This window comes from Telopea speciosissima, chromosome 9 (genome assembly GCF_018873765.1).
Source record: "Telopea speciosissima isolate NSW1024214 ecotype Mountain lineage chromosome 9, Tspe_v1, whole genome shotgun sequence".
NCBI classification, from domain to species: Eukaryota; Viridiplantae; Streptophyta; class Magnoliopsida; order Proteales; family Proteaceae; genus Telopea; species Telopea speciosissima.
Window position 1 is genome coordinate 1,816,081 of NC_057924.1, and position 27,617 is coordinate 1,843,697.

The 27,617-nt window shown below is 39.7% G+C and overlaps 3 protein-coding genes and 1 long non-coding RNA gene across 6 annotated transcripts in view; 3 read left to right on the plus strand and 1 right to left on the minus strand.

Annotated features, from left to right (window-relative positions):
* The window catches only part of LOC122641136, an 8,924-nt gene extending 1,683 nt beyond the window's left edge, over positions 1-7,241 (minus strand). The window contains exons 1-2 of the long non-coding RNA XR_006329813.1: positions 7,194-7,241; positions 2,881-2,884 (exon numbers count right to left, since the gene is read on the minus strand). This is a non-coding gene — a long non-coding RNA (uncharacterized LOC122641136). The remainder of the gene's footprint in view (positions 1-2,880; positions 2,885-7,193) is intronic.
* LOC122641127 (cellulose synthase-like protein E1) overlaps positions 1-7,385 on the plus strand; it is a 19,634-nt gene extending 12,249 nt beyond the window's left edge. Inside the window, exons 7-9 of one of the 2 annotated variants that reach the window (XM_043834454.1) lie at positions 4,830-5,057; positions 5,538-5,885; positions 6,820-7,385. In XM_043834454.1, the coding sequence (XP_043690389.1) occupies positions 4,830-5,057; positions 5,538-5,885; positions 6,820-7,371 (1,128 nt within the window). In that variant the 3' untranslated portion in view covers positions 7,372-7,385. The remainder of the gene's footprint in view (positions 1-4,829; positions 5,058-5,537; positions 5,886-6,819) is intronic. The other variant, XM_043834455.1, reaches the window with a different exon arrangement.
* Positions 7,386-9,483: 2,098 nt separating this feature from the next.
* On the plus strand, positions 9,484-10,525 carry LOC122640207 (cellulose synthase-like protein E1). The gene is made up of 2 exons (XM_043833358.1): positions 9,484-9,769; positions 10,273-10,525. Exons 1-2 carry the CDS (start codon positions 9,486-9,488, stop codon positions 10,523-10,525), a joined length of 537 nt encoding a protein of 178 aa, XP_043689293.1. The 5' UTR covers positions 9,484-9,485.
* Positions 10,526-13,589: 3,064 nt separating this feature from the next.
* On the plus strand, positions 13,590-27,291 carry LOC122641126 (cellulose synthase-like protein E1). 2 transcript variants are annotated; one of them, XM_043834452.1, is made up of 8 exons: positions 13,590-13,872; positions 21,661-21,988; positions 22,335-22,475; positions 25,383-25,514; positions 25,623-25,835; positions 25,938-26,165; positions 26,244-26,591; positions 26,698-27,291. In XM_043834452.1, exons 1-8 carry the CDS (start codon positions 13,646-13,648, stop codon positions 27,241-27,243), a joined length of 2,163 nt encoding a protein of 720 aa, XP_043690387.1. In that variant the 5' UTR covers positions 13,590-13,645; the 3' UTR covers positions 27,244-27,291. The 2 variants fall into 2 exon arrangements, with proteins under 2 accessions (XP_043690387.1, XP_043690386.1); XM_043834451.1 differs by lacking the exon at positions 13,590-13,872 and adding an exon at positions 21,288-21,574.
* Positions 27,292-27,617: the final 326 nt, after the last annotated feature.

A 27,617-nucleotide genomic window follows, 5' to 3' on the forward strand; every position in this document is an offset into this window, starting at 1 on the left:
GTAAATTAAAATTTAATAACCAAATATGGAATATTTTAAACTTAGTGATCTAGTCAAATGGGATAATGATTACAAAAATTTTTATTTTAAATTAAAATTTTTATTTTCTTTTCCTTTAATTCCCTTACAACCAAACGGAGCCCAAATGTTTTAGGAAGTCTGTAAATTAAAAGGAATAGTAGTAATGGAATTAATATTTGGTTAAAGGTGTAGTTCTTTGGTATGGAAGGCTATGGAGGGCCTGCCTATCTTGGAACCCGGGTGGTTTCACAAAAGAGATACCCTTTTGTGGGAGGAAATACACAGAGGGGTACAAGACAGAGTGGAAAACAGAGGATGACAAAATTGCAAGAGAAAGTTTGAATGAATTTATGGAGAGAATGAAGGGCCTTGCAATTATAGTTATGATCATGAGAACACTCAATGGGGAAAAGAGCTCTCTCTCTCTCTCTCTCTCTCTCTCTCTCTCTCTCTCTCTCTCTCATACATATGCTTAAACTTGTGTCTCCCTCAGATGACATATGGGTTCCGAAAGCCCCAAATCCCTATTCCCTATTATCTCTCTCATCTCTTTCTCTCTTTATTATTTTTCTTTTTTCTTATTTTTATTTTTTAAGAGTATCTTACACGTATCATACTATGTCTTTTTGCTAAAAAACAAGATAACTTTTTGTGGATAGGATGGATCCATTTGTTTATTTTGAAGGTACAAAGATGCCCCTTCAAATCCTCTAAAAGGAATCTTCTTGATGGTGAGTGGCCAACTAGCAGCTTTCTTTGGTCAATTAGTAGAGAGCGAGAGAGAGAGAGGGAGTATTGGCGATTTTAATTATCCTTTGGGACTTGAGTTGGTTATTTAGGATTTGTTTTGTCCATTGATTTTTTTCTGTATTTTCTCCCACCCGGATACGCAGAATCTTTTTCGAGTCCAGTCCCAGATAACATTCGGATTAAAAAACAGAAAATCGCATTCGTTTGGATGCAGATAATCCAAACAAAAGTTAATGTAGCCGCTCCATTTACCCTTGTTTTTTGTTCTTTAGAAGTTGTCAAGTAGTCCAAACAAAAGAGAGAGAGAGAGTGAGTGAGTGTGTGTTGGCGTTGGGCAAGCATGGGGAGTGCAAAGGATGGGTATGTTCCACTGTTCGAAACGAAGGAAGGCAAAGGTCGAGTGGGTTATCGATTGTTTGCTGTGTCCATGCTTGTGGGCATCTGTATGGTTGTGGTGTACAGAGTGAGTCATGTCCCATCTGGAGAAGGAGCTCAGGGAAGATGGGCTTGGATTGGACTCTTTGTTGCTGAATTCTGGCTCTCTCTCTCTTGGCTCCTCAATCAGTCCGTTCGATGGAAGCTAGTTTATCGCTACACCTTCAAGGACAGACTCTCTCACAGGTAACCCACGATCGAATTTAGCTCGTCTTCAGGGTGCTGCCAGCCGTTGGGTTGTACCACACACATCCTTAGACATGAGCTGAGATGTGTGTGGCTCAACCGAACTGTTGGATGCCACCTGGGCGCGCCTTAGGCGCTGGATTCCTTGAAGACGATCCTGATCCCCCTACCTCTCTTCCTTTCATTTCAATTTCTAATAACAATAATAATAATAAAGGAAATTGCTAGTACAGGTACGAAAGGGAATTGCCAGGCGTGGATATATTTGTCTGTACAGCTGACCCAAGAGCAGAGCCACCAATAGTGGTTATAAACACTGTGTTATCGGTCATGGCTTATGATTATCCGCCGGAGAAACTCAGTGTTTATCTTTCCGACGATGGTGGGTCTGAGTTGACGTTCTACGCAATGCTAGAGGCCTCTCTCTTCTCTAAGCATTGGCTTCCATTTTGCAAGCAATTCAAAGTGGAGCCACCCTCCCCCTCCGCTTTTTTCACTACCACTCATTCTCACCCTCTTCATCCTCACATGGCCAGTCACTATTCTTCCATTAAGGTTAGTTTTGATGTACAATCAGAACTGTTGTTCTGTCAATGTCACCCCATAATTATCACCTCTAATTCGCTTTCCCCCCCATTTTCTCCCATTCTTCACATAGGAGTGGAAATGACCATCCTACCCCACTTTGGGCAGTGGGTAGGATGGTCATTTTCGCTCCTATGTGAGGAATTGGAGTAGGCGGGCAAATTGGAGGGGATAATGATTCCAACCACTTCCCCATCCCCAAAAAAAAATATATAGCCTTACTTCTTTCAACTTTGATGAACGTACGGCAGAAATTGTACAAAGATATGGAGAACCGGATCAAGATTGTTACAAATCAAGGTCGAGTACCAGAAGAAATCCGGATGGAAAATAAAGGTTTTCTTGAGTGGGATACAGTTTCTAGTCCACGTGATCATCACACAATTATTCAGGTAATAAACATTACATTTACATGATTCCAAATACTATACGGGCAAAAAAGAAAAGTTACATATAAGGGCAAAAAAGAGATATTACATATTATATAGGGTTCTTCTATTCATTACTATGAAGATTGAAGCAGTTCAATTCACTATTATTTTATTGGGCAAGAATTCTCGGGGGTGGGGGGGGGGAATGTGGCCTCTGAACGTATACGGGGCCAATGGGAGAGCACACAACGACATCAACAGGATGGTCATTATTGCCATTCATGAGGTTGGGGTTGTCAATTCACCCCCTCTATGTCTGGGTGCATGACACACACTCCCCCATAGAAAAATTTTCCCCTATTTTATTTTCCTTCTTAAATTGTTTTGGTGAATTGAAATCGAGGGGTAAATTTATAAATTCACATCTAATGGAATCTTGTAGGGAGAATTGTACATCTCCACTTATTAGGTATTTGACTAATATACCAAAAGCTTCGAAGCTGATAGAACGCATTAAATCAAACCCTTTAACCTATCTTATACTAGGCTGGCCCAATCTAACACTCATACACTACAATGGGCCCCATTAAACACATAACACCTCTCCTCTTGCTCTCCCTCTTTCTTCCTTCTCAGACTTCAACAATGACTCCCCTCCCCTACTTCACTGCTAATCCTGCAACACGCCTGATCCCCATGATATCTACCCAAAACCCCACAACACCCCTTGCCCCGCCCACTCCTACCCCTTCACCCCACCTAGCTTGCCCTTCCCTCTCCTATGTGTTATTGCAAGGAAGGAATGATCAGAGACAAGAAAGACTCATTCACAAATCGTGAACCCAGGAGAGCTGGAGGCAAGGCTAAGGGTGGGATGGGGACAGGATGCAGTAGGGGCGAGGGAGAGGGAAAGACAGCAAGGGAGGGGTACTCCAACTAGGGTTCGTAGTTGAGAAGGGGAGAAAGAGTGAGAACGGGGAAGTGGAGGTGATGGCAGGGGTGGTGTTGTGGGGTTCAGAGAGAGAGAGAACAAGGCGAGGGGAGGGAGATTCCACGAAGCCAAAGCAGGATTAGGTATAGTTCTTTAATATGTCAAATTCCTATATGCCATCCATACATTGAACAACAATAACTGAAATGCGTTGGCAAAAATGTTTTAGTGAAGCAAACCACTTCACTTCCCATCTCTTTCGATCATAGATGAACAACTGCAACGATAAAGACCTCTTAGGCATGGGGAGCAACAACTATCACAGAGAATCTATTGCTTAAAACAACTGACGATAGGTAGTCTATGCAAGATTCTTAGATGATCCAGTTCCATACACATACAATATGAATACTCGCATTTACATTCTTGAATAACGTTTTGAAAGATATACAACAAGACAACCATTTGAATAAAATACCCAATTTTATTCCTAATTGTGAACACTTTAAGGTATAATCTTAGGAGAACATATCATACATAAAGTGATAACTCAAATTAATTTAATTTGAACACTTTATTTAATTGGGTTTGATAGACACATATATCCAATAATGATAGCTATGGATTGATTCATTATAAAAGAAACCACACACATCTCAAGAATCAAGTTACAGGTCCAAACACATAGAGGTAGTGACCCAAAAGTGAGTGTAAAATGATTAAAATTACAAAACACATTAGATTAATGGCAATTTTCATTACAATTAAAGTATCAAATTGAAGTTGTGGTACTTGTATAGCCATCCATACAGGAAAAGCAATTAAGTCCTTGAGATTTAGAAGTCCTCGATTTATATTGGGTGATGCTAATGTTGATATGTTATAAATTTTGATCTTATTAATTAGATATTAATCGATGGAAGAGACCCTAATGCTGTGGATATGGAAGGACAAGCATTGCCAACTCTGGTATACATGGCCCGTGAGAAGAGACCCCAATACCATCATAACTTCAAGGCTGGAGCTATGAATGCGCTGGTACGTTAACCAGTTTAAACCCTTTCCTCAAATACCTTCATTAAGAATGCATTCTAATAATACATACCAAACACAGTCTAATTAATATTATAAAATGTTTTTTTTTTTTTTTTTTATCTTTTTTAAATTTTATGAAAATACAGATAAGGGTGTCTTCGAAAATAAGCAATGGCCCAGTTATTCTCAATGTCGATTGTGATATGTACTCAAATAATTTAGATTCAGTGAGAGATGCTCTGTGTTTTTTCATGGACGAGGAGAAAGGCCATGAGATTGCTTTTGTACAGTTTCCACAGAGCTTCCACAATATTACAAAGAATGATCTCTATGGAAGTTCCTTCAAACCAATTTTTGAGGTAGGTATTGGCATTTAGCTGGGTATTCATTAACTGTTATTTGAACTCTGTTAAAAAAAAAAAAAAAAAAAAAAGGAATAGTAGTAATATTGTACTTCAATTCATGGGCAGAGAGAATTTATCTTATTTTCATGGAATTAATGTTTGGTTATGAAGGTGGAATTCTTTGGTATGGATGGCTATGGAGGGCCTGCCTATCTTGGAACTGGGTGCTTTCACAGGAGAGATACCCTTTGTGGGAGGAAATACGCAGAGGGGTACAAGAGAGAGTGGAAAACAGAGAATGACAGAATTGCAAGAGAAAGTTTGAATGAATTTGTAGAGAGAATAAAGGGCCTTGCGAATTGTAGTTATGATCATGAGAACACTCAATGGGGAAAAGAGGTCTCTCTCTCTCTCTCTCTCTCTCTCTCTCTCTCTCTCTCTCTCACACACACACACACACACACTCACACATATGCTTAAACTTGTGTCACCCTATTAAGGTAATCCCACATCAACTATGGGTACTCGGACTATCAAGTACAAGAGACACAAGAGGCCAACCCACTTTGAACCAATTGGTTTTAAGATGAAAGTTTAATATGGTATCAAAGTGGGTACGTTGGGCCTTCGTCAATGATGGACCCTTTTCCACCCACGAAAACAAAATCCACAAAAATGCCTGCATGTAAGGGAGAGTAGTAAGGTAATCGCACATCAGTTGTGGGTGCTCCGACTATCAAGTATAAGAGCCACAAGAGGCCACCCCACTTTAAATCAATTGGTTTTAAGATGGAAGCTCACTCACTCTCAAACACACACACATGCTTAAAATTTTCTCCCTCATGACAGATGTGTTCTGAATATATTGTGGATTTGCAGATGGGAGTGAAGTATGGTTGTCCAGTTGAAGATACGATTACAGGTTTAACAATTCAATGTAGGGGATGGAAATCAGTGTATTTCAATCCGGCCAAGAAGGGCTTCCTTGGTCTTGCTCCTATTTCGTTGGATCAGGTGCTTGTGCAACACAAAAGATGGGCTGAAGGTCATCTTCAGCTTTTTCTCTCAAGGTACTGTTCCTTCTTACAAGGTCATGGAAGGATCAAGATAGGACTTCAAATGGCATATTCCTTCTACAACATGTGGGCTACTTACGGCCCTCCAACATTCTATTACGTTGTCATTCCTTCACTTTGTCTCCTTAAAGGCATTCCCCTCTTTCCAAAGGTACTCTCTCTCTCTTGAATGAATGAAATCGAGGATATCCAACACTTATTCTTTCATAGTCCATTCTTTTATGGATCTTGGGTTTATGTTGACCCACCAATCGGAGGATAAGGGACCTAGAGGTAGATCGAATAGAGGTGGATAAAGAAAAATTTTAAAGGATAGTCATTCTAGATTCAATTGGTAAGATTGTGTTTGGTGCTTCCATCTACCACATTTGGATGGAACAGAACATTTGAAATTTGGTTAGGTGATCTAATACTATTCACCAAATTTGGGAATCCATCTCATTTGAGGTTAGGAATAATTAAGGTGCAAGCCTCCTAAGACTCTTGTATTGATACTCCCTGCAATGGATTCTTAGTTGCTTCTTGGGACTTGGGGCTTACCAACTCAGATTGTGGATCATTTTGCTTCTCCCATTGAGAGGGGAAAAAATTCTGCTGCTACCAAGGTTGCAAGAATGTTCCTGCAACCTAGGCTCCCTTTGGGTTCACAAATACCCTTCTAGTTTTTTGTATTTTCCAAAATACCCTTTTAGATTCTGTTTCTTAGGTTGTGAACCAGGTAGCAGGAACATTCCGGGTAACAGCAAAATTTTGTCAAGCTTGCTCTTGATTGTATAAGTTTTTGAATTTTTTTTTGTTCTTCTTCTTTTGCTTTCCCCCCCCGGCTTCTCTTCTAAGGGGTCCCTTTTTTGTTGCGCTTTGTTGAATATATTGACATGCACGACAGTTTGGCCAGTTTCCACTCCCTAGTTGCGAGAGATATGTTTATTCGATCTCAATGCCTTGAGTTGTTGCATGTTCTAATAAATCTCTTCTTTCATACCAAAAAAAAGAATTATTAAGGTCATCGGTTCTTGTTTAAACTATAAAACACTTGACCTCTTTATTTTTTCCTGCTCTTACCATGAAGAATGTTATGATTTCAGATTTCAAGCCCATGGTTACTGCCTTTCGCATATTTGACCATCGCCAGTTCCACATATAGCTTAGGAGAGTTCTTATGGATAGGTGGCTCAGTCCAAGGTTGGTGGAATGACAAAAGAATATGGATCTACAGGAGAACAACTTCCTACCTCTTTGCCATTGTAGACACAATGCTCAAGTTGTTAGGGTTTACTGAAACAGGATTTGTCATCACAGATAAGGTTGCTGACGATGATGTGATGCAGAGATATGAGCAAGAGATCATGGAATTTGGAACCAATTCTCCCATGTTTAGCATCCTAACAACAGTTGCTTTGCTCAACTTATTTAGTTTGTTTTCAGGGTTGAAGAGATTGCTCATGGGTCCTCCTGGAACTGATGACGTTTTAGAGACATGGTGCTTGCAAATCCTTGTGTGTGCATTTGTGGTAGCCATTAATCTTCCAGTCTACCAAGGCATCTTCTTTCGCAAGGACAAAGGCCGCATACCTTCCTCTCTTGTGTCTACATCATTTGTTTTGACTTTAATAGCTTCCATGCTACCCATGTACTAGTTTGTATTCATAAATAACCCTTTTCACCTTATAAATGATGGATAGTAAGTGAGACCTAAGGTCTGACCTAGTCATCAATACTTGGGGAGATCTTAAAGCGGATGGAAGTGGTCTTAGAAGGAGATGGGTGGTTCCTCTCACTCCTCCCTATAATCCTAATGGGAAGAAGGTCAACTTTATAATCTCATGATTCGTTGCTTGGGACCGTTTATGTCATTTAGTTCCTCTGCGTGTGGTTTCCTTTAGCTTGATTTGATTGTAGGACGTTTGTCTATTGTTCTGTGTTTCCTCCTCCTTTTGAGGTTTGGGGTTTATTTGGCTTGCTATATTTTTTTATTTTTTCTCCTTCCTGATTTCTCGGGCCCGTGTTCTTTCTTCTTTTGGAAATGAATTTCTTATTCACCAAAAAAAAGAAAATTAAAAAATGGGACAAGTGTTGACACCTAAATTGTATGCACAAGTGAATGCCAGCAATGTAGCAGGAACATTCCAAAATTTTGTTCCTTCTAACCTCTATCCTTCATTCCCCATCTCTCACTGCATAGATTCTATCGTGCATTTTTTGTGACACTTTCTATGCTTCGAACACATCAAGACAACTCGTGATTCTTTGGATTTCTCGTTTTCTTTTCCATTGAAAATGCTGCAATGATGTTAGAGAAGCTATTCTAACCTAACATGTTGCCAATTTTTAGCTGGCAACTCCTTGGGAGAATAGAACCAACCTCCTCCACCCTCTACCACCATTGAATGGTTGAGATGCAAATAACAGAATAAAATGCTAGCATGTATGATTCCATATTAAAGTGAAGACAAGGAAGAGAGAGAGAGAGAGAGAGAGAGAGAGAATAAAATGCTAGCATGTATGATTCCATATTAAAGTGAAGACAAGGAAGAGAGAGAGAGAGAGAGAGAGAGAGAGAGAGAAGGAATATTAAAGTGAAGACAAGGGAGAGAGAGAGAGAGAGAGAGAGAGAGAGAGAGAGAGAAGGAGAAGGAGAAGAGACACACAACAAAAGTAGCAAAGGTAAAGCTTCACACTAATGTGATTGATGAGAGACACGGTTCTCCCTTCTTATAGTTATAGATAAGGGGAGAATCAAGGAGATAGAAGATTCTATGGAGTGATTGATTAGAAGGGATAAGAAAGGACAGAAGTATCCGTTTACATGTGATAAAATATACAAGAAATATAGAGCTGTTTGAGAGCCAAAGAGGATTATGGTGACACTTCATTAATCTGCTCCCATAATTTTTTCCTTTGCTGGCTTTTCTTGTTTAGTGGATTTGAAGTTATCCAAATCTAAATTTTTGGATTCATATCCTCTAATATTCCATTATATATCTTTGATGAAATGCTAATATATAAGTTTGAAATGTCTTACGATTGGATTGGGGAATCCAATGTTTCCATTGAAGCAATTTGCCTAATTTTGATTCGCTAGCTCCTCCTTATAAAAAAAGAACAGGCAATAATTTGTTCATAACCCCACCCACCCGCTAAACAAACAAAGGACAAAAACAGCAAAGGAAATGCATTGCATTTGGGTTCGGTGAGTACTACCATGAATTTACCCAAAAAAACAAAAAAAAAGGACTACTTGCATGAAGTTAAAAAACAAAAAGGTATTACTAGGTAGAGAAGACCTTTGGGTATATGCAATTATTTGCTTCATAACCCCACCCACCCACCCACCCACCCAAGGTTTGAGGTATCGGATTGGATCGATTAATTTTGATCAGATTGGATTGGTATCGATCGAGATTGATCCGTTCCAATTATACGAGCAAGGATAAAAATATAAAAAAAAAAAAAAAAAAAAACAAAAACAAAAGTGTCATATTTGCCCAAGTTTTGGTGATCCCAATCAGATCTCAATCTGATCCGATTCAGCCGATATCGACATCACGAATCATTTCCTCACCCCCTAAAAATACACAAAAGACAAAAACAGAAAAAGAAAATTGCCTGGCATTTAAGTTGTTTGACTGAGAAAAAAAAGGAGAAAATTTATCCTCTCAAATACTAAGTGGAGAAGACTTTTTGGGCAAGAATGACATTTTGAATGATGAGACCAAAAAAATAATTATTTATTTATTTTTGACGTTTGGGCATGGCGGCTGCAAAGGATGGGTATCTTCCACTGTTTGAAACGAAGGAAGCTAAGGGTCAAGTGGCTTATCGATTGTTTGCTTTTTCCATGCTTGTGTCCATCTTTTTAGTTGTGGTGTACAGAGTGAGGCATGTCCCAGCTGTCGGAGAAGGAGCTCAGGGAAGATGGGTTTGGATTGGACTGTTTGTTGCTGAATTCTGGTTATCTCTTTCATGGCTCCTCCGTCAAGCTCTTCGATGGAACCTTATCTATCGCTACACCTTCAAGGACCGGCTCTCCCAAAGGTATCATTTCCTCTCATTTCATCAAATACTACTAAATATATAAGAAGAGGAATATGTATTGTTGCCGTTGTTTTCTGTCTGAGCTGAGGTGGAAGACCTGCAAGATAAATTGAGAATGTTCGGATAGATCCAGGATTAATTCGGGATAACTCCGATGATTAAGTTAGAACCGGGCAACTATTGATCTGAGTTAGAAACGATAAAAGTAATAAATGTGAATACCTACTTCGGTCAGACACTATTCTTTATATAGTCCGGGTCAATTTGTATTATGATCCGACTGAGTAGATAGTCGGTTGTGACCTGTGTAAGGTCGGTCATACTGAGTCGTCTTGAGAAAGGATTGGAAGACATAATAACTTGAATGTATTAATGAAGGGTGGCCCACACGACCGTGTATTGTTAAAAGAACCTTGTGGACATATTGACACCTGTATAAGTATATTTTCATGTATATCATATATATTTTCTCAATCTCTTTTATTATTATATGAACACTGCAGGTACGAGAAGGAATTGCCAGGAGTGGAAATATTTGTATGTACAATGGACCCAAGCATGGAGCCACCAATAATGGTGATAAACACTGTGTTATCAGTCATGGCCTATGATTATCCGCCGGAGAAGCTAAGTGTTTATCTCTGCGACGATGGAGAATCTGAGTTGACGTTCTATGCAATGATAAAGGCGTCTCGCTTCTCTAAGCATTGGCTCCTATTCTGCAAGAAATTCAAAGGGGAGCCTCCCTCCCCTTAAGCTTTTCTCTCCACTGAGTAAATTCCTTTCAGTAGGATCTTTATCCTCTCAATTACGTCAAGTACGGGCAGGCAAATTGAGAGGATAAAAATTCCTCGGATCCCTCTTCATCCTCACATGGCCAATCAGTACTCTTCCATTAATGTCGGTTATAATTTATAATAATATATTACACGTCAATGTCGCATTACTGATGAGAGGAGTTATTCTTTTTCAGGGAACAATTTATATGGTTGCTTTATTCTTTGAACTTTGAATGGTAGAAATTGTACAAAGACATGGAGAACCGGATCAAAACTGTGACGAAGCTAGGTCGAGCTCCAGAAGAAATCCACAGGGAGTACAAAGGTTTTCTTGAGTGGGATACAGTTTCTAGTCCACATGATCACCAAACCATTCTTCAGGTAATATTACATATTATATACACTTGTGAATTAGTATGGTGTGCTTGCTACGTCCACAAGCAAAGCTGAAGATGTTTCATTATGTAAATCGGAGAAAGTTACAATGAAGATCTCCCAAGAACACCCAAAAACGGTGCTGCTTCTCTCTCCAGAAACTCTAAATCGAAACCCCCAAATCTCACTCACTTTATAACAAAGCGGGTAAAGAATATAAATAATCCTTCATCGGGTCGGGTAACCACCAAAAAGTTCCATTTGGATCGCCACAAAAATGTCAGAGTAGATCATTCTTCAAAATGGGTACAAGAATTCGAGACATATTTAACAATATCAATATCGGTGGCCTTGTTTATATTAGATGACCTTGATATGTTATTGATTTTGATCTTATTAGATATTCATCGATGGAAGAGACCCTAATGCTATGGATATGGAAGGACAACCCATGCCAACCCTGGTATACATGGCCCGTGAGAAGAGACCCCAATACCATCATAACTTCAAGGCTGGAGCTATGAATTCGCTGGTAGATTAACCAGTAGAAACCCTTCTCATCAAGTTCATTCATTACTATTGCATGCACGCATTGAGTTCTTCATTTCATTAATATGTCACCAAAAAATGCAGATAAGGGTGTCTTCGAAGATAAGCAATGGACCAATTATTCTCAATGTGGACTGTGACATGTACTCAAATAGTTTAGATTCGGTGAGAGATGCCCTTGGTTTTTTCATGGAAGAGGGGAAGGGCCAGTTCACTCTATTGACGAGATGATTCCATTACCCAATTAATGCTAACATATAGGTTGAAATGCCTTACGATTGGATTGGGGAGTCCAATGTTTCCATTGAGGTAATTTACCTAATTTTGGTTTTACCAAAAAAAAAAAAAAAAGAGCGTAACTTGGGATGTTAGAGGTAATAGTTTGTTTCATAAACCCACCCACCCCCTATGAAAAGCAAAAACCAAAATAGAAAAGGAAATGCCTGGCATTTGGGTTCTTTGACAACTTCGTTTTTTTTTTTTGGATAAATAGAATTTATTAGCAAAGGAACAATGTTCCTATAAAATCAAAGTACAAGCAAGAGAGGATACAAGGAGGGGGGGGGGAATTAGAGAAACTAGAACATTGTGATTCAGGTCCAACGGAGGCTAGGCAGTCTGCTATAGAGTTACCCTCATGAAGAGTATGAGAGAAGTATCTCATCAAAAAACTGAACCAAAAACATACAATTGGCCACAATGGGAGCGATGCACCAAGGGATGGATTGAGTTTTGCCATTGAGGATCTACACGACAAGGAGATTCTCACTCTCTATGATGATCTTTTTAATATTAAGAGACATCACAATCAAAATAGCTCTTTTGGCGGTTGTTGCTTCTGCTACTAAGGCATAATTCCAGCTGATGCCTTCTGAAAAGCAGCAAAGGAAAGCATTGGAACTTCTACAGATTCCTCCGATATCTAATTTGCCTGGATTTCCTTGGCTGGAATCATCCACGTTGAACTTGAAAAATGGAGTCAAAGGCGGAATCCATTTTACCAGTCTTGGAACCGTCCTTTTTTCAAATGAAATGCTTCAACTTGCTCTTTCGTTCCAGAAATGGCTCTTAAAATGATCTCACTAGCATTGAACCTCTTATGTCTGAAAATAAGGTCCCAATAGCCAATCCAAATATTCCATATGATGCTGTAACTTAAAGCCGTTTTGAGAATGCTTTCTTTGCTAGAGTTCCTTTGGTTTTTAATGAGACTTATGATTGCGGGGGAGCTACGAGTGTCTCTGTTGTTGGATATCAATCCCACTTGATGCCATATATGTTGTGACCATGGACAATCCATGAAAAGATGATCCTCCGATTGAATTTGATGATGGCATAGAGGACAAGAAGAATCAATGTTAAGGCCTCTACTGTTGAGGAGATTTGGACGTGGAATTTTGTGATGAAGGATTTTCCATACAAGATGTTGGGCCTTTGGAGTAGCCGGTAGATGCCAAATCTTATTCCAATAAGATTCTGTAAAGGAAAAAAAATCCTTTTATAGCAATGCTGTAAGCCAAAGCAAGAGTGACGATTCCATTAGAATTGGCAGTCCAAATGAACTTGTCTTCAGTGTGAAAGCTTGGAATGGAAATTAAAATGATTCTAAAGGCAATTTCAGGAGACCACCACCTAAAAATCACCACATGCTTCCAAGATCTGGTATGATTATCTATAAGATACTCAACCCTTGTGGGGGCTTCTTGAGGAAGAAAAAAAAAGGTACTACTAGGTAAGTAGATAGAGAAGACCTTTGGGTACAGGCAATAATTTGTTTCATAACCCCACCCAGCCCTTAAAAAATGCAAAATAAAACAGAAAAGGAAATTCCTTGCATTTGGGTTTTTTTGATTGGTATAAAAACAAAAAGGAAAATTTATCCTCTCAAGTGCTTGGATGGGGAAGACTCCTTTTAAAAAGGCATCTTTGTACGTCAAAAATAAATAAAAATTATTTTCTTTTTGGGCAAAGAGACATAAAGTCACTCTACTCTGCCCAAAGGTCTTCTCCACCTTGCACTCACTAGCTTCTTGATGGCGAGTGGCCAAGAAGTTTCTTGGTCAATCAATTAGTATAGTGCCGAATGCAGAGAGAGAGAGAGAGAGAGAGAGGCATGGCGGGTGCAAAAGATGGGTATCTTCCACTGTTCGAAACGAAGGAAGGCAAGGGTCGAATGGCTTATCGATTGTTTGTCTTGTCCATGCTTGTGGGCATCTGTATGGTTGTGGTGTACAGAGTGAAGCATGTCCCATCTGCCGGAGAAGGAGCTCAGGGTGGAAGATGGGTTTGGATTGGACTGTTTGTTGCTGAACTCTGGTTATCTCTTTCATGGCTCCTCCGCCAAGCTTTTCGATGGAACCTTGTCTATCGCTACACCTTCAAGGACAGGCTCTCCCACAGGTATTAATTAATTATCACCGACCTTTCATTTCATCAAATACTACTAAATATATAAGAACTGAGGAATACACACTGCAGGTACGAGAAGGAATTGCCGGGAGTGGATATATTTGTATGTACGGCAGACCCAAGCCTGGAGCCACCAATAATGGTGATAAACACTGTGTTATCAGTCATGGCCTATGATTATCCGCCGGAGAAGCTCAGCGTTTATCTCTCCGACGATGGTGGGTCTGAATTGACGTTCTATGCAATGATAGAGGCGTCTCGCTTCTCTAAGCATTGGCTCCCATTCTGCAAGAAATTCAAAGTGGAGCCTTCCTCCCCTTCAGCTTTTTTCTCCACCGAGTACTCTCACCCTCTTCATTCTCACATGGCCAGTCATTACTCTTCCATTAAGGTCGGTTATAATTTATAATATATTTGCCCTATCAATGTCCTTATTGAGGGATCTAGATCCTCTACTGCCGAGCTGCCCGGCAGGACCGTGCTGCCGAGATACGGTGCTGCGTGCAATTACCGTCTTACTCCTACTCGGGTAAGGCGTTTGGACAAGGGTAAGACGGACAATGCGCACAGCAACGTGTCAGGGCAGCACGGTCCTGTCGGACAGCTCGGTAGTAGAGGATCCAAATTGCTTATTGAGTGCCACTATTATTATTATTATTATTATTATGTTGAAAGGTGGAAAGGTTCAGGGGTGTGGTCAATTCAGATGGTCTATGGCCAAGCTGCCCGTAGCGGCCTGTGCGGTGTAGACTGGGCCGCGTGCGCAATGACCGTCTTACCCCTGCTCGGGCAAGGCGTTTAGGCAGGGGTAAGGTGGTCTTTGCACGCGTGGCTCAATCTGCGCCGCACAGGCCACTATAGGCAGCGCGCCGTAGAGGATCTGGATCCGGGTATGACAGGACTTGGCTCCTGTCTAGAGTGAGGCGTTAAGAGACCGCCTCACCCCTACCCGAGCGCCTTGCCCGAGCAGGGGTGAGGCGGTCTTTTCATGCCTCACTCTGTCCGGCGCTGCACATGCAGCCTAGGCAGGGTGCTGGACAGGATCTTTTTGGGGTGTAGCTGTTCTTTTGAGCCGGGCTTTGTCTGGGCAGATACATGCCTAAACACCGCACCAATTTGGATCCTCTACTGTCGAGCTGCCCGACAGGACCCAACTCCCAAGACTAAGCAAGGCGGTAAATGACTGCCTTACCCCCACTCGGGTAAGGCGCTTGGGCAGGGGTAAGGCGGTAATTTACCACCTTATTGTGTCTTGGCAGTAAGGTCTTACCGGGCAGCTCGGCAGTAGAGGATCAGGGTCCGCACAGCACCGAGTAACGTTTCCTTTTCCCTATTTTATTGACACTCTTTTACCCTTAAAAAATACAAGGGAAAAATAATAATAATAATAAGATGCTTAATTGCTTATTCTATGAATTTTGAATGGTAGAAATTGTACAAAGACATGGAGAATGGGATCAAGACTGTGACGGAGCTAGGTCAAGCTCCAGAAGAAATCCGCAGGGAGCACAAAGGTTTTCTTGAATGGGATACAGTTTCTAGTCCACGTGATCACCAGACCATTCTTCAGGTAATATTACATATCATAGACACTTGTGAACTAAAACCTTAATTGTTTTATAATATTGGATGACACTGAAATGTTATTACTTTTGATCTTATTAATTAGATATTAATCGATGGAAAAGACCCCATTTCAGTAGATATAGAAGGACAACCATTGCCAACTCTGGTATACATGGCTCGTGAGAAGAGACCCCAATACCATCATAACTTCAAGGCTGGAGCTATGAATGCACTGGTAAAGAGCAGCTCTCATTTAGGCCATGTTTGGTATGCATTCTTGAAATGCATTCTAAATTGATTTTTGAAAATACAGATAAGGGTGTCTTCGAAGATAAGCAATGGACCAATTATTCTGAATGTAGACTGTGATATGTACTCAAATAATTTAGATTCGGTGAGAGATGCCCTTTGTTTTTTCATGGACAAGGAGAAGGGCCAAGAGATTGCTTTTGTACAGTATCCACAGAGCTTCAACAATCTAACTAGGAATGATCTCTACGGCAATTCCCTTAAGAGTAATTCGTGAGGTAGGTATTACATTTGGCAAGTAGTATTAATGAAGGAGGAGGAGAGTTTTGTCTTATTTTCTTGAAATTAATTAATGTTTGGTTATGAAGGTGGAGCTTTGTGGTATGGATGGCTTTGGAGGGTCTCTCTATATTGGAACTGGATGCTTTCACAGGAGAGATACCCTGTGTGGGAGGAAATACACAAAGGACTACAAGAGAGATAATTGGCAAACAGAGAATGGTAGAGTTGCAGGAGAATGTTTGAATGAATTTGTAGAGAGAATTAAGAGCCTTGCGAATTGTACTTACGATCATGAGAACACTCAATGGGGAAAACAGGTACCCCTCTCTCTCTCTCGCTCTCTCTCAACTTGTGTCTTATTAAGATTCCATCTTAAAACTAATAGATCAAAGTGGGGTGGCCGCTTGTGGCTTTTAACTTGATAGTCGGAGCACCCACAAATGTGGGATTTTCAACGTATCAACTCTGATAACATAGTAAACTTCCATCTTAAGACCAATTGGTTCAAAATGGGGTAGCCTTTTATGGCTTTTATACTTGATAGTCGAAGCACCCACAGCCGATGTGGGATTAACCCTCTCTCTCTCTCTCATGCATATATAAACTTATTGTGTCTCCTTTAATCAAATGAGAGATGGGTTCCTTAATTTAATTATGTGTATTTTTTGCAGATGGGGTTGAAGTATGGTTGTGCAATTGAGGATATAATTACAGGTTTGGCAATTCAATGTAGGGGATGGAAATCAGTGTATTTCAATCCGGCCAAGAAGGCCTTCGTTGGTGTTGCTCCTGTTACGTTGGATCAGATGCTTGTCCAACACAAAAGATTTTCTGAAGGTCATCTTCAGATTATTCTCTCAAGGAACTTTCCCTTCTGGCAAGGTCATGGAAGGATCAACTTAGGACTTCAAATGGCATATGCCTACTACAACCTGTGGCCTACTTACGGCCCTCCAACACTTTATTACCTCCTCATCCCTTCACTTTGTCTCCTTAAAGCCATTCCCCTCTTCCCAAAGGTTGGTTCTCTCTCTCTCTCTCTCCCTCTCTCTCTCACACACACACACACACACACACACACACACAAAACACTCCCATTTGGACCTGGCTCCTGTCCAGTCGTGACGGGAGCTGTAGCACTCGAAAATCACCCCAAAAACAGGGATGGTCATTTCACATGTGGGGCCAAGGTGGGACCCACTTGTGAAATGACCACCCCACCCCTGTTTTTGCTATCGTCATGGCTGGACATAATACTTTTCCCTCTCATGTATGAGTTCTCTAATCTTCATGTTCTTACCATAAAGAATGTTATGCTTGCAGATGTCAAGCCCATGGTTCCTGCCTTTTGCATATTTGATCATTGCCAGTTCCACATACAACTTAGGAGAGTTCTTAAGGAGTGGTGGTTCACTTCAAGGTTGGTGGAATGACGAAAGGATATGGATATTCAGGAGGACATCTTCCTACATCCTTGCTATTGTAGAAACAATGCTCAAGACATTAGGGTTTACTAAGTCTTCATTTGCAATCACAACTAAGGTGGCTGACGATGATGTGATGCAGAGATATGAGCAAGAAATCATGGAGTTTGGAACCAATTCTCCCATGCTTAGCATCCTAACAACAGTTGCATTGCTCAACGTACTTTCTTTGTTTTCAGGGATGAAGAGATTGGTCATGGGTAGTGGTACTGAAGTTTTAGAAACATGGTGTTTGCAAATTCATTTGTGTGCATTTGTTGTAGCCATCAATCTTCCAGTCTACCAAGGCCTCTTCTTTCGCAAGGACAAAGGCTGCATACCTTCCTCTCTTCTGTTAAAATCAATTGTATTGGCTTTACTGGTCAGTGTGCTACCCATGTACTAGTTTAAGGTACCCCACCCCACCCCACCCCACCCCACCCCAATTTTAATAACAAGTGAAGAGTTAGTAATATTCAATAAGATTTTGAAGTTACAAAAATCAATATTGTGGAATGTAACTGGAGTATTGTAACACTAAAAGAGGGTTAACACTCTCCTTAGTTGCAAAATTCATTGGAACTTCCCTCCATCAGGGTTTGTTAAGGCAGCTTTCACTCTGGCAGTAGGTAGTCCTTTTCAAATGGCTCTACTCTGCTCTAGAGTTTTTGCATGATGGCAAATAGCCATTTCTTGACGGTTTTCATTCTACTCTAGGTAGCCCTCTCTTAGGTAGTCCTTTCTGTGACTCGAACCAGTAACGTATACCAAATGTTAGGTACTTGACCTATATGCCAAAAAATCCAAAGCTAATGGAGTACGTTAAATCAAATCATTTAAACTATCCCATATTAGGTTGGTCCAATCTAGCGCTCATACACTAGAGTGAGACCCATTAGACACATAACATGCCCATTACTATATATTTCAAAAGACCCATTTCAAATGATTTTACTAAAACCCATTACCTTTTTTTAATTTTATTTGATAAAGGTACATATAGGAGAATTGATCCTACAACCTTCTAAGATACAACGTCTACTAATAAGAAATCAACAACTTCATTAGCAGTTGTGAAGAACCAAAATCTTCACGGTCTGATGATACAGACGATGTCGTATCGCATTATCTAAGAATCTAAGATCTCAACTATGGAAGCACAAGATTTTTATTGATCAAAACTACAAGAACTCCACATCTAGAAGTTAAGGGAAAATGTTAGGTACTTGACTGATACATCAAAAGCTCCAGAGATGATAGAACATGTTAAATCAAGTCTTTTAATCTATCACATACAAGGCCCATATACTAAAGTGGGTTGATCTGTCCTTAGCAGCTCTCACTTTGGCAGTAATTCCACTCTGTTTTAAGATTTTTATCCGACAGTAAATAGCTCTTTCTTGACGATTTTTACTCTACTCCAAGTAATTCTTCTCCTAGATAATCCTTTCTATGACTCCAACCTGTAACATGGTGACTAGTCTATCTCCTAAGCTGACCTAATCTAACACTTATATGCTAGAATTGCTCCATTAGACAGATAACATAAGAGAAAATGTTGGACACGCGCCTGACTTTCCTAGAGCTCACGGCTGTGTCCAATGGAAAAGATGGGACGCGGGAGGACAAAGAGTTACTTCCATTGGTGTGGGAAAAAGACAAACTCAGACTGGGAGCACAATGTGCGCAACCTTTTCCTTCAAGTTAATTATAAATTATAATTAACTTAAAAAAAATCTACTCTTACCCAGACTTTGACTTGCCTGACATCATTGCTAGCGTCAAAGAAAGCGTACAAATTTGACTATGATGCTCACAGATATGTGAGGTTAAGGTTGTTCTTTTGGGAACATCATGACCACACTATGGGATTCGGGTCAAATTTCGACTTTAAAACTGGCTTTAATGACCATAAGGGTTGGGTATTTGGTGTTGGATTATTTTTGCCCTATTACAAAAAAGAATATAAACAATTTTTATTTATTGACAGAATCACTATGAACCAATCCAGAATCTACACCCCCCCCCCTTTTTTTTTTCTTTTTTTTTTGAGACAGGAGGGGTATCCGACTTTAAGCTGACTAAATCCCCCTGGGCTAGTACATGACTCAGCGCCACACACGAACTGGGAGCTTCTGGGCCCTATTGAGCCTCAGACGGGTGATCCCAAGAAATTATGCAGCGGCGAAGGTTTGTTTTGTTTTTTTATAAGAACAAGAAACTACAATCTATTCATTCATGTTAGTGACAGAATCACTTATCGAAATAAGAACCCTAGAACCGGGATTTAAATCCTCTCCAACACTGTCATGGAGCTGGTTGAATGACATATGGAATATTTTAAATTTAACTGTTGTTAATCAATTGACTCAGTTCTTCTTCTTTTATCCAATCTTTGGATTTAGAATATTTCACGTGTCAGTCAGCCTGCACCTTACTGGCAGATGAGGGAAGTGGAGAGGATTTCTTTTGTTTGATCTTTTGAACTGTAGCATCATAAGCTTTCGCAACTTCTTCAGCAATGTTGAAGGTTCCCAATCAGACCCAGACCCCTTAGTTTTGCCAAGGTCTTTGGATACGAGAGGAGAGGAAAGGATACCATGGGTTATTTGGGGTTCTAAAAATATCAGGAGAGAAAGAGAGGTAAAAGTTATATTTTATAGAGGGGAATCAAAAAAGAAGTTAAGAGTAGGGAAAATTATCGCCCCCAGTACTTGGGTCGGTCCAGTGTGCATCATGCGGTTGGGCACCGCCCATGTGTGCACAATAAACCCCACAGTACACACATGGGTGGTGCCCAGCAGCACGATGCGTACAGGACCCCCCCAGTACTGGGGGCGATAAAGATCCTAAGAGTAGTGCAGTATCAACAAATATAGGCAGAGCATAAAGAGTGATAGTAATTGTTCCTTTGTTTATTGAGCAACAAATATTTCTCCGGTTTGGTCATTGGTGACGATTTATTGTAGGAGTGTCAATATCATGGTTCGTGATCTTGGTATCGGCTGGATCGGATCAAAACGGTCGATACGGATCGGGATCGTCCAAATTCAGGCAAATATGATACTTTTATCCCTGTTTTCTTATTTAAAAAATTGTTTTTTACATTTTTACCCTTATCGTATAACTAGATCGGTCAGTATCAGGATCGATCTTGGTTGATATTGTCTGATCCAATCTGATACCTCAAACCATGGTCAATAATCGATATACCATATTATATCTTTATGAGAAAAAGCATTTGGATTGGATGGATTTTGGATCCTCTCCCGAACCACCCCAACTTATCTCACACCATCTATGGCCTATGGGGTGCATGTAGAGAATCTCGATATGGATCATGTCCTTGAACGGCACTTGTACAAGGACATGAGGACATGATCTGATCTCGAGAATCTCACACCATCCATAGGGTGTAAGGACTACAACCCCACGGATGGTATGAGATGAGTTGGAATGGTTACTTGGAGGGAAAGGGAAAGGGATCTGGATTCTTCGATGGATCCATTTGTTTTTGTTTTTTTTTTTGCACCTGTACCGCTCCAACTCATCTCACACCATCTATGGTGTGCATGTGGAGAATCTTGTACAAGGACATGATCTGATCTGGAGAATCTCACACCATCCATGGGGTTTGGTGGACACCCCACGCACGGTATGAGATGAATTGGAATGGTTACTTGGAGGGAAAGCGAAGGGATCTGGACTCGTTCCGGACTCGATTCGATGGATCCATTTATTTTTGTTTTTAGTTTTTGTCACGACGTTGCAGAGATTTTCCTTTTAAATAGTCTTCTTGACTATGAGTAGCTAACTAGATAGAGTGTGTGTGTGTGTGTTTTGCCGTTGGGTATGGCGGCTGCAAAGGATGGAAATCTTCCACTGTTCGAAACGAAGATAGCCAAGGGTGGAGTGGGTTATCGATTGTTTACTTTGTCGATGCTTGTGGGCATCTGTATGGTTTTGGTGTACAGAGTGAGATATATCCCATCCGGGGAAGGAGCTGAGGGAAGTTGGGCTTGGATTGGACTCTTGCTTGCTGAACTCTGGTTCTCTTTCTCTTGGCTCCTCCATCAACCCGTTCGTTGGAATCCTGTTTATCGCTACACCTTCAAGGACAGGCTCTCCCAAAGGTATCATCTCCTTTCATTTCAAATATTTGCTCTCTTCTATTATTATTATATATATATATATATATAACACACACGTACACGTACAGGTACGAGAAGGAATTGCCGGGAGTGGATATATTTGTATGTACGGCGGACCCAAGAGTGGAGCCACCAATAATGGTGATAAACACTGTATTATCGGTCATGGCCTATGATTATCCACCGGAGAAGCTCAGCGTTTATCTTTCCGACGATGGTGGGTCTGAGTTGACGTTCTACGCAATGATAGAAGCCTCTCGCTTCTCTAAGCATTGGCTCCCATTCTGCAAGAAATTCAAGGCGGAGCCTTCCTCTCCTGCAGCTTTTTTCTCCAGTACTAACTCTCCTCACCCTCTTCAGGATCCTCACATGCCCAACCACTACTCTTCCATTAAGGTCAGTGGTTTATATATATATCTACTCGTAGGAATTACTTATCGGTATCAGCCAAGGCAGAAACCGATATTTCAAACCATCCCCCCCCCCCCCAAGAGGTATCCAGATCATTCACGGTGAACTGCCCGTAGCGGCCTGAGTGGCACACAAACAACGCATGGCGCAATGACCACCTTACCCCTGCCCAAGCTCCTTGCTCGAGCAGGGCTAAGGCGGTCATTGCATCTCGCCTTATTTGTACACCACTGAGGCCGCTACGGGTAACGCACCGTAGAAGATCACGACCCCTCAACACACACACAGGGGAATAAATTATAACCTTGTTTCTTCCAACTTTGCATGATAGAAATTGTACAAAGACATGGAGAACCGGATCAAGACTGTGACGGAGCTAGGTCGAGCTCCACAAGAAATCCGCAGGGAGCACAAAGGTTTTCTTGAGTGGGATACAGTTTCTAGTCCACGTGATCACCAGACCATTCTTCAGGTAATCTTACATGTCATATACACATGTGCAATGATAGGATTCATCTTTGTTAAAAACAAAATGTTTGTGATTGTGATTGGATCCGCATATGAGGGCCAAAAGGATTAATCGAGAAAGATCTCATATTCTTATTATAAGATTGTGATTGGGTCTGCATATGTTTGGTAATTTCTTTTGATTATTCCTTCTTTAATTTTCAAAAATTATTTAATGTTGTAGTAAAATGGGATTTTCAAAATTATTTGAAAGTGACTTGTCCTCATGTCATTCTTAAAAACTGTACATTTTTCGAGTAAACGTATTATATGCTAGGATGTTCCTTTATTGAAAAAAAAATTGTAGGGATCATGTTCTCTATGCCGCAGGGCAGGCTGTATCCAGACACATGGGCCTGCCACTCAGGGGAGCAGGGTGGTCATTGTGCCCACCCCCATGTGTTTGGGCGCAACCTACACCCCGGTACAGAGAATATTCTCCCAAAAATGTATTATACTTTAAAAGGACAATAAAATAAGATATTACGACTCTCCTCACCAACCTCTTTTTTTTTTGATAAGTACTCCTCACCAACCTTCTTTACATCAAGATAATATAATATAATATAATATATAAACTTTTGTCCATAAACAAAAATCAAAGATTGATAGTAACATTTCTTTCTTAATCACTTTCCTGATCTATATAGCCTTTTTTTTTTTCCTAAAACCTGATCTATAGAGCTTAATTGTTATTGTAGAACCTCAAAGATGTGATGTACATGTATGATGTATTGTCCCTTACATTGTTGCTAGAGATGTGACAAAGCTTTAACCTTTATGCCTCCACGTACCGCAAAGATGTGATGTACATGTATGCATACACTACTCCTTACCCAAGCTATTTATTTATAGAGTGAGTGTGAATCCTTAATTTAAAAAGATTACATGTCAAGAGGAATGATCCTTTTGGATCGATGATCTAATTAGGGTTTTCTTTTAAGAGTTAGACTCAACATATGTAAAGAAAAGTAATTGCTTGAAAACTCAAAAGTCTTACTTTTAAGCATTTAAGAATTTATTCACATGTGGCTATACCGTAAATAGTAATAACCAAAACTCCTTTAATGTGATAGAAATAATTACGATAAAGTCCATCCACTTAACAATATCATATAACAAGCTTGTAGATATGGAATATAAACGTTCTACCAAAAAACAAAAAAAAAAAAAAGATATGGAATATAAACACCGTCAAAAACCTAGCCAGTCAAAGTGACTTTGTCAGAGAATATTGACCATTGATTAGAGATTAATAAAAAATTAAAAATTAAATATAATTATTAAATAAATAATAATAATTTATATATGCATTTGTAAACTCTTTACAAAATTGCCATCGAATTTGGAATTCTATCCAATCATAGTTGGATAATTCTCTCAAGATACCTTATTCAGGAAGTAGATTCTTTATTGAGTATCTCTTTCATTCACAGATGAACATTGTGAATCCGGCGCACTGATATAGGCATCAATCATTGGTACACCAAAACACATAAGGTGCAACTACAATGGAAAGGTTCTTAAAACAACTGACGATTGTCCATCCAAGATTCTCAAATGATTCAGTTTGACACACACATACAATATGAATAATCCATTTTATATTCTTGAATCACATTCTGAAAATATACAACGTGACAAACTAACAACCATATGAAAATAATGTCTATTTTTGTCTCTAGTTGCGAAACTTTAAGGTATAATCTTAAGACAATATATCTCACATAAAATGATAACGTAAGTTACTTTAATTTAAACACTTAAATTAGGTTTGATGGACACATTTATCCAATAATGGTAGCTATGGGCGGATTCATCTTATAAAATAAACCACACCTATCTCAATAATCGAGTTTCAGGTCCAAGCAAGTAGAGGAAGTGTCCCAAAAGTGAGTGTAAAATGATTAAAATTACAAAAACAGATTAGATTCCATTACAATGAATGGTATTCTTGTATAATTTTATAAAAATTTAAACTCACATTTTTAGCCCCTTGACCTACTTTTTTTTAGCCCAAAATTGATCAATGATACCATTGTGAAGTCCTCTATCAAATGGGCCCCCCTAAATCCATCCATGTAATCCACATGGTAAGATGGCATGTAAAATTATCCATGGTTAAAACTCCATTAGACTTTGTGTTCCCCCTTATGATAAAAAATAGCAATTTTAATTACAATCCAAGTATCAATCGAAGTTGTGTTACTCTCTTTAGCATAATTTATATTTATATTTATGACCTATTTATTAATAATCAATTATGATAATAGGTTATAGGTTATAGGCTATAAACAATAATCATTTGGTTACTACTAGACATAATAGATTATATAATGAAAAATAGGTTTGGTATGCTTAAGTAAAGAATATATTATGTAATATGGTGGGGGCGGAGTGGGGTTGGAGAGAGAGAGGGGCAAAAGAGAGGCTTTGTTCTAATTTTCATTAATTTTACTAATTTACCCTCACTTAAGTAATAATTTTACATATGTTCATTAATGGTACCCGCATAAACAAACATTAATAGTTTATGGTGATAAATCATAAACAACTCTAGAATTGTTTATGAATTTATGCTTATATTGATTTACTTAATGAGAAATAGAGATCATAAATCATACCAAACACATCTACTTATGTTTATATGTCAGATAAACATAAATTTAAATTATACCAAAGAAATATTAATATCGGTATTGTATTGGCCGCTGATACTATCAAAAACTGGTTTTTCAGCCTAATAGGGATCAGGAATGGATAGAATCAATCCATATCAATATCGGTATCGGTGGCAACCGATACTGTGAACTAAAAACCTTGTTTATAATATTGGATGACACTGAAATGTTATTAGTTTTGATCTTAATAGATATTAATCGATGGAAAAGACCCCAATGCGGTAGATATGGAAGGACAACCATTGCCAACTCTGGTATACATGGCTCGTGAGAAGAGACCCCAATACCATCATAACTTCAAGGCTGGAGCTATGAATGCGCTGGTAAATTAACCATTAGCTAGAAACAAACCCTTATTCTCAAATTCATTCATTAACATTCCATGCACGCATAGAGTTCTTCATTTCATTAATATGTCACCAAAAATGCAGATAAGGGTGTCTTCGAAGATAAGCAATGGCCCAATTATTCTCAATGTGGACTGTGACATGTACTCTAATAGTTTAGATTCGGTGAGAGATGCCCTTTGTTTTTTAATGGACGAGGAGAAGGGACACGAGATTGCTTTTGTTCAGTATCCACAGAGCTTCAACAACATCACTAAGAATGATCTCTATGGAAGTTCCCTTAGAGCAATTTTTGAGGTAGGTAGAAGGAATATTATTAGTAGCTAGCTAGCTAGTAGTGTACTTCATGTTTGAAGAGATTTTGTCTTATTTTCTTGGAATTAATGTTTTGTTATGAAGGTGGACGTCTATGGTATAGATGGCTTAGGAGGGACTCCCTATATGGGAACTGGTTGTTTTCACAGGAGAGATACCCTGTGTGGGAGGAAATACACAGAAGAGTACAAGAGAGATAATTGGCAAACAGAGAATGATAGAATTGAAGGAGAAAGTTTGAATGAATTTGTTGACAGAATAAAGGGACTTGCGAATTGTAACTACGATGAGAACACTGAATGGGGAAAAGAGGTTCTCTCTCTCTCTCTCTCTCTCTTCTTTGATCAGATAAGAGATGGGGTTCCTCAATTGAATGATGTGTAATTGCAGATGGGGTTGAAGTATGGTTGTGCAGTTGAGGATGTGATTACAGGTTTGGCAATTCAATGTAGGGGATGGAAATCAGTTTATTTCAATCCAGGAAAGAAAGCCTTCCTTGGTGTTGGTCCTGTAACGTTGGATCAGATGCTTGTGCAACACAAAAGATGGTCTGAAGGTCATCTTCAGATTTTTCTCTCAAGGTACTGTCCTTTCTGGCAAGGTCATGGAAGGATCAATATAGGACTTCAAATGGCATATTCCCACTTCAACTTGTGGGCTACTTATGGCCCTCCAACACTATATTACCTCCTCATCCCTTCACTTTGTCTCCTTAAAGCTATTCCCCTCTTTCCAAAGGTTGGTTCTCTCTCTCCATTGTATGTAGCTTTATAAATTCTTACTGCACATGAGCTCTTTATTTCTTCCTGTTCTTACCATAAAGAATGTTGTTTTTTTTTTTCAGATTTCAAGCCCTTGGTTCTTGCCTTTTGCATATTTGATCATTGCGAGTTCCACATACAGCTTAGGAGAGTTCTTATGGATTGGTGGCTCACTCCAAGGTTGGTGGAATGACCAAAGGATATGGATCTACAGGAAGACAACTTCCTACCTCTTTGCCATGTTAGAGACAATGCTCAAGGTATTAGGGTTTACTAAATCGGGATTTGCCATCACAGCTAAGGTGGCTGACGATGATGTGATGCATAGATACGAGCAAGAGATCATGGAGTTTGGAACCAATTCTCCCATGTTTAGCCTCCTAACAACGGTTGCCTTGCTCAACTTATTTAGTTTGCTTGGAGGGATGAAGAGATTGCTCATGGATCCTGGTACCGACGTTTTAGAGACGTCGTGCTTGCAAATCTTTCTGTGCGCATTTGTGGTAGCCATTAATCTTCCACTTTATCAAAGCCTCTTCTTTCGCAAGGACACAGGTCGCATGCCTTCCTCTCTCCTGTCGAGATCATTTGTTTTGGCTTTAATAGCCTGCATGCTACCCATGTACTAGAATGTGGTTGTACCAAAGTGAAGAGTATTATGCAAGAAGATTGTTAAGTTTCAAGGATTAAGAGATTCTTTGTGCTGAGATAACCCTGTCTTAATGTTTCAGTCAAAACAAGGGAAATGCACATCTTTTCCTTTCTCTTCTCTGTGTCTTCCACATTTGCAAAACCTCCCTCTGGAGGAAGAGCAGATTCTAAATGAGAAAAATCTCAAAGTGTCTTTGTCTGAGAGAGCTCTGCTGATCATCTCTTGTAGCCTGCAGATCTAAGATGAAATGATATGATATTTCAGATTGGGAGATGCAAATGAAGATGGAGAAATACATTTGTTGTTGGAGCTAGTCTTATCGCAAGCGATTGAGACCCTAGTTCTGTGAGG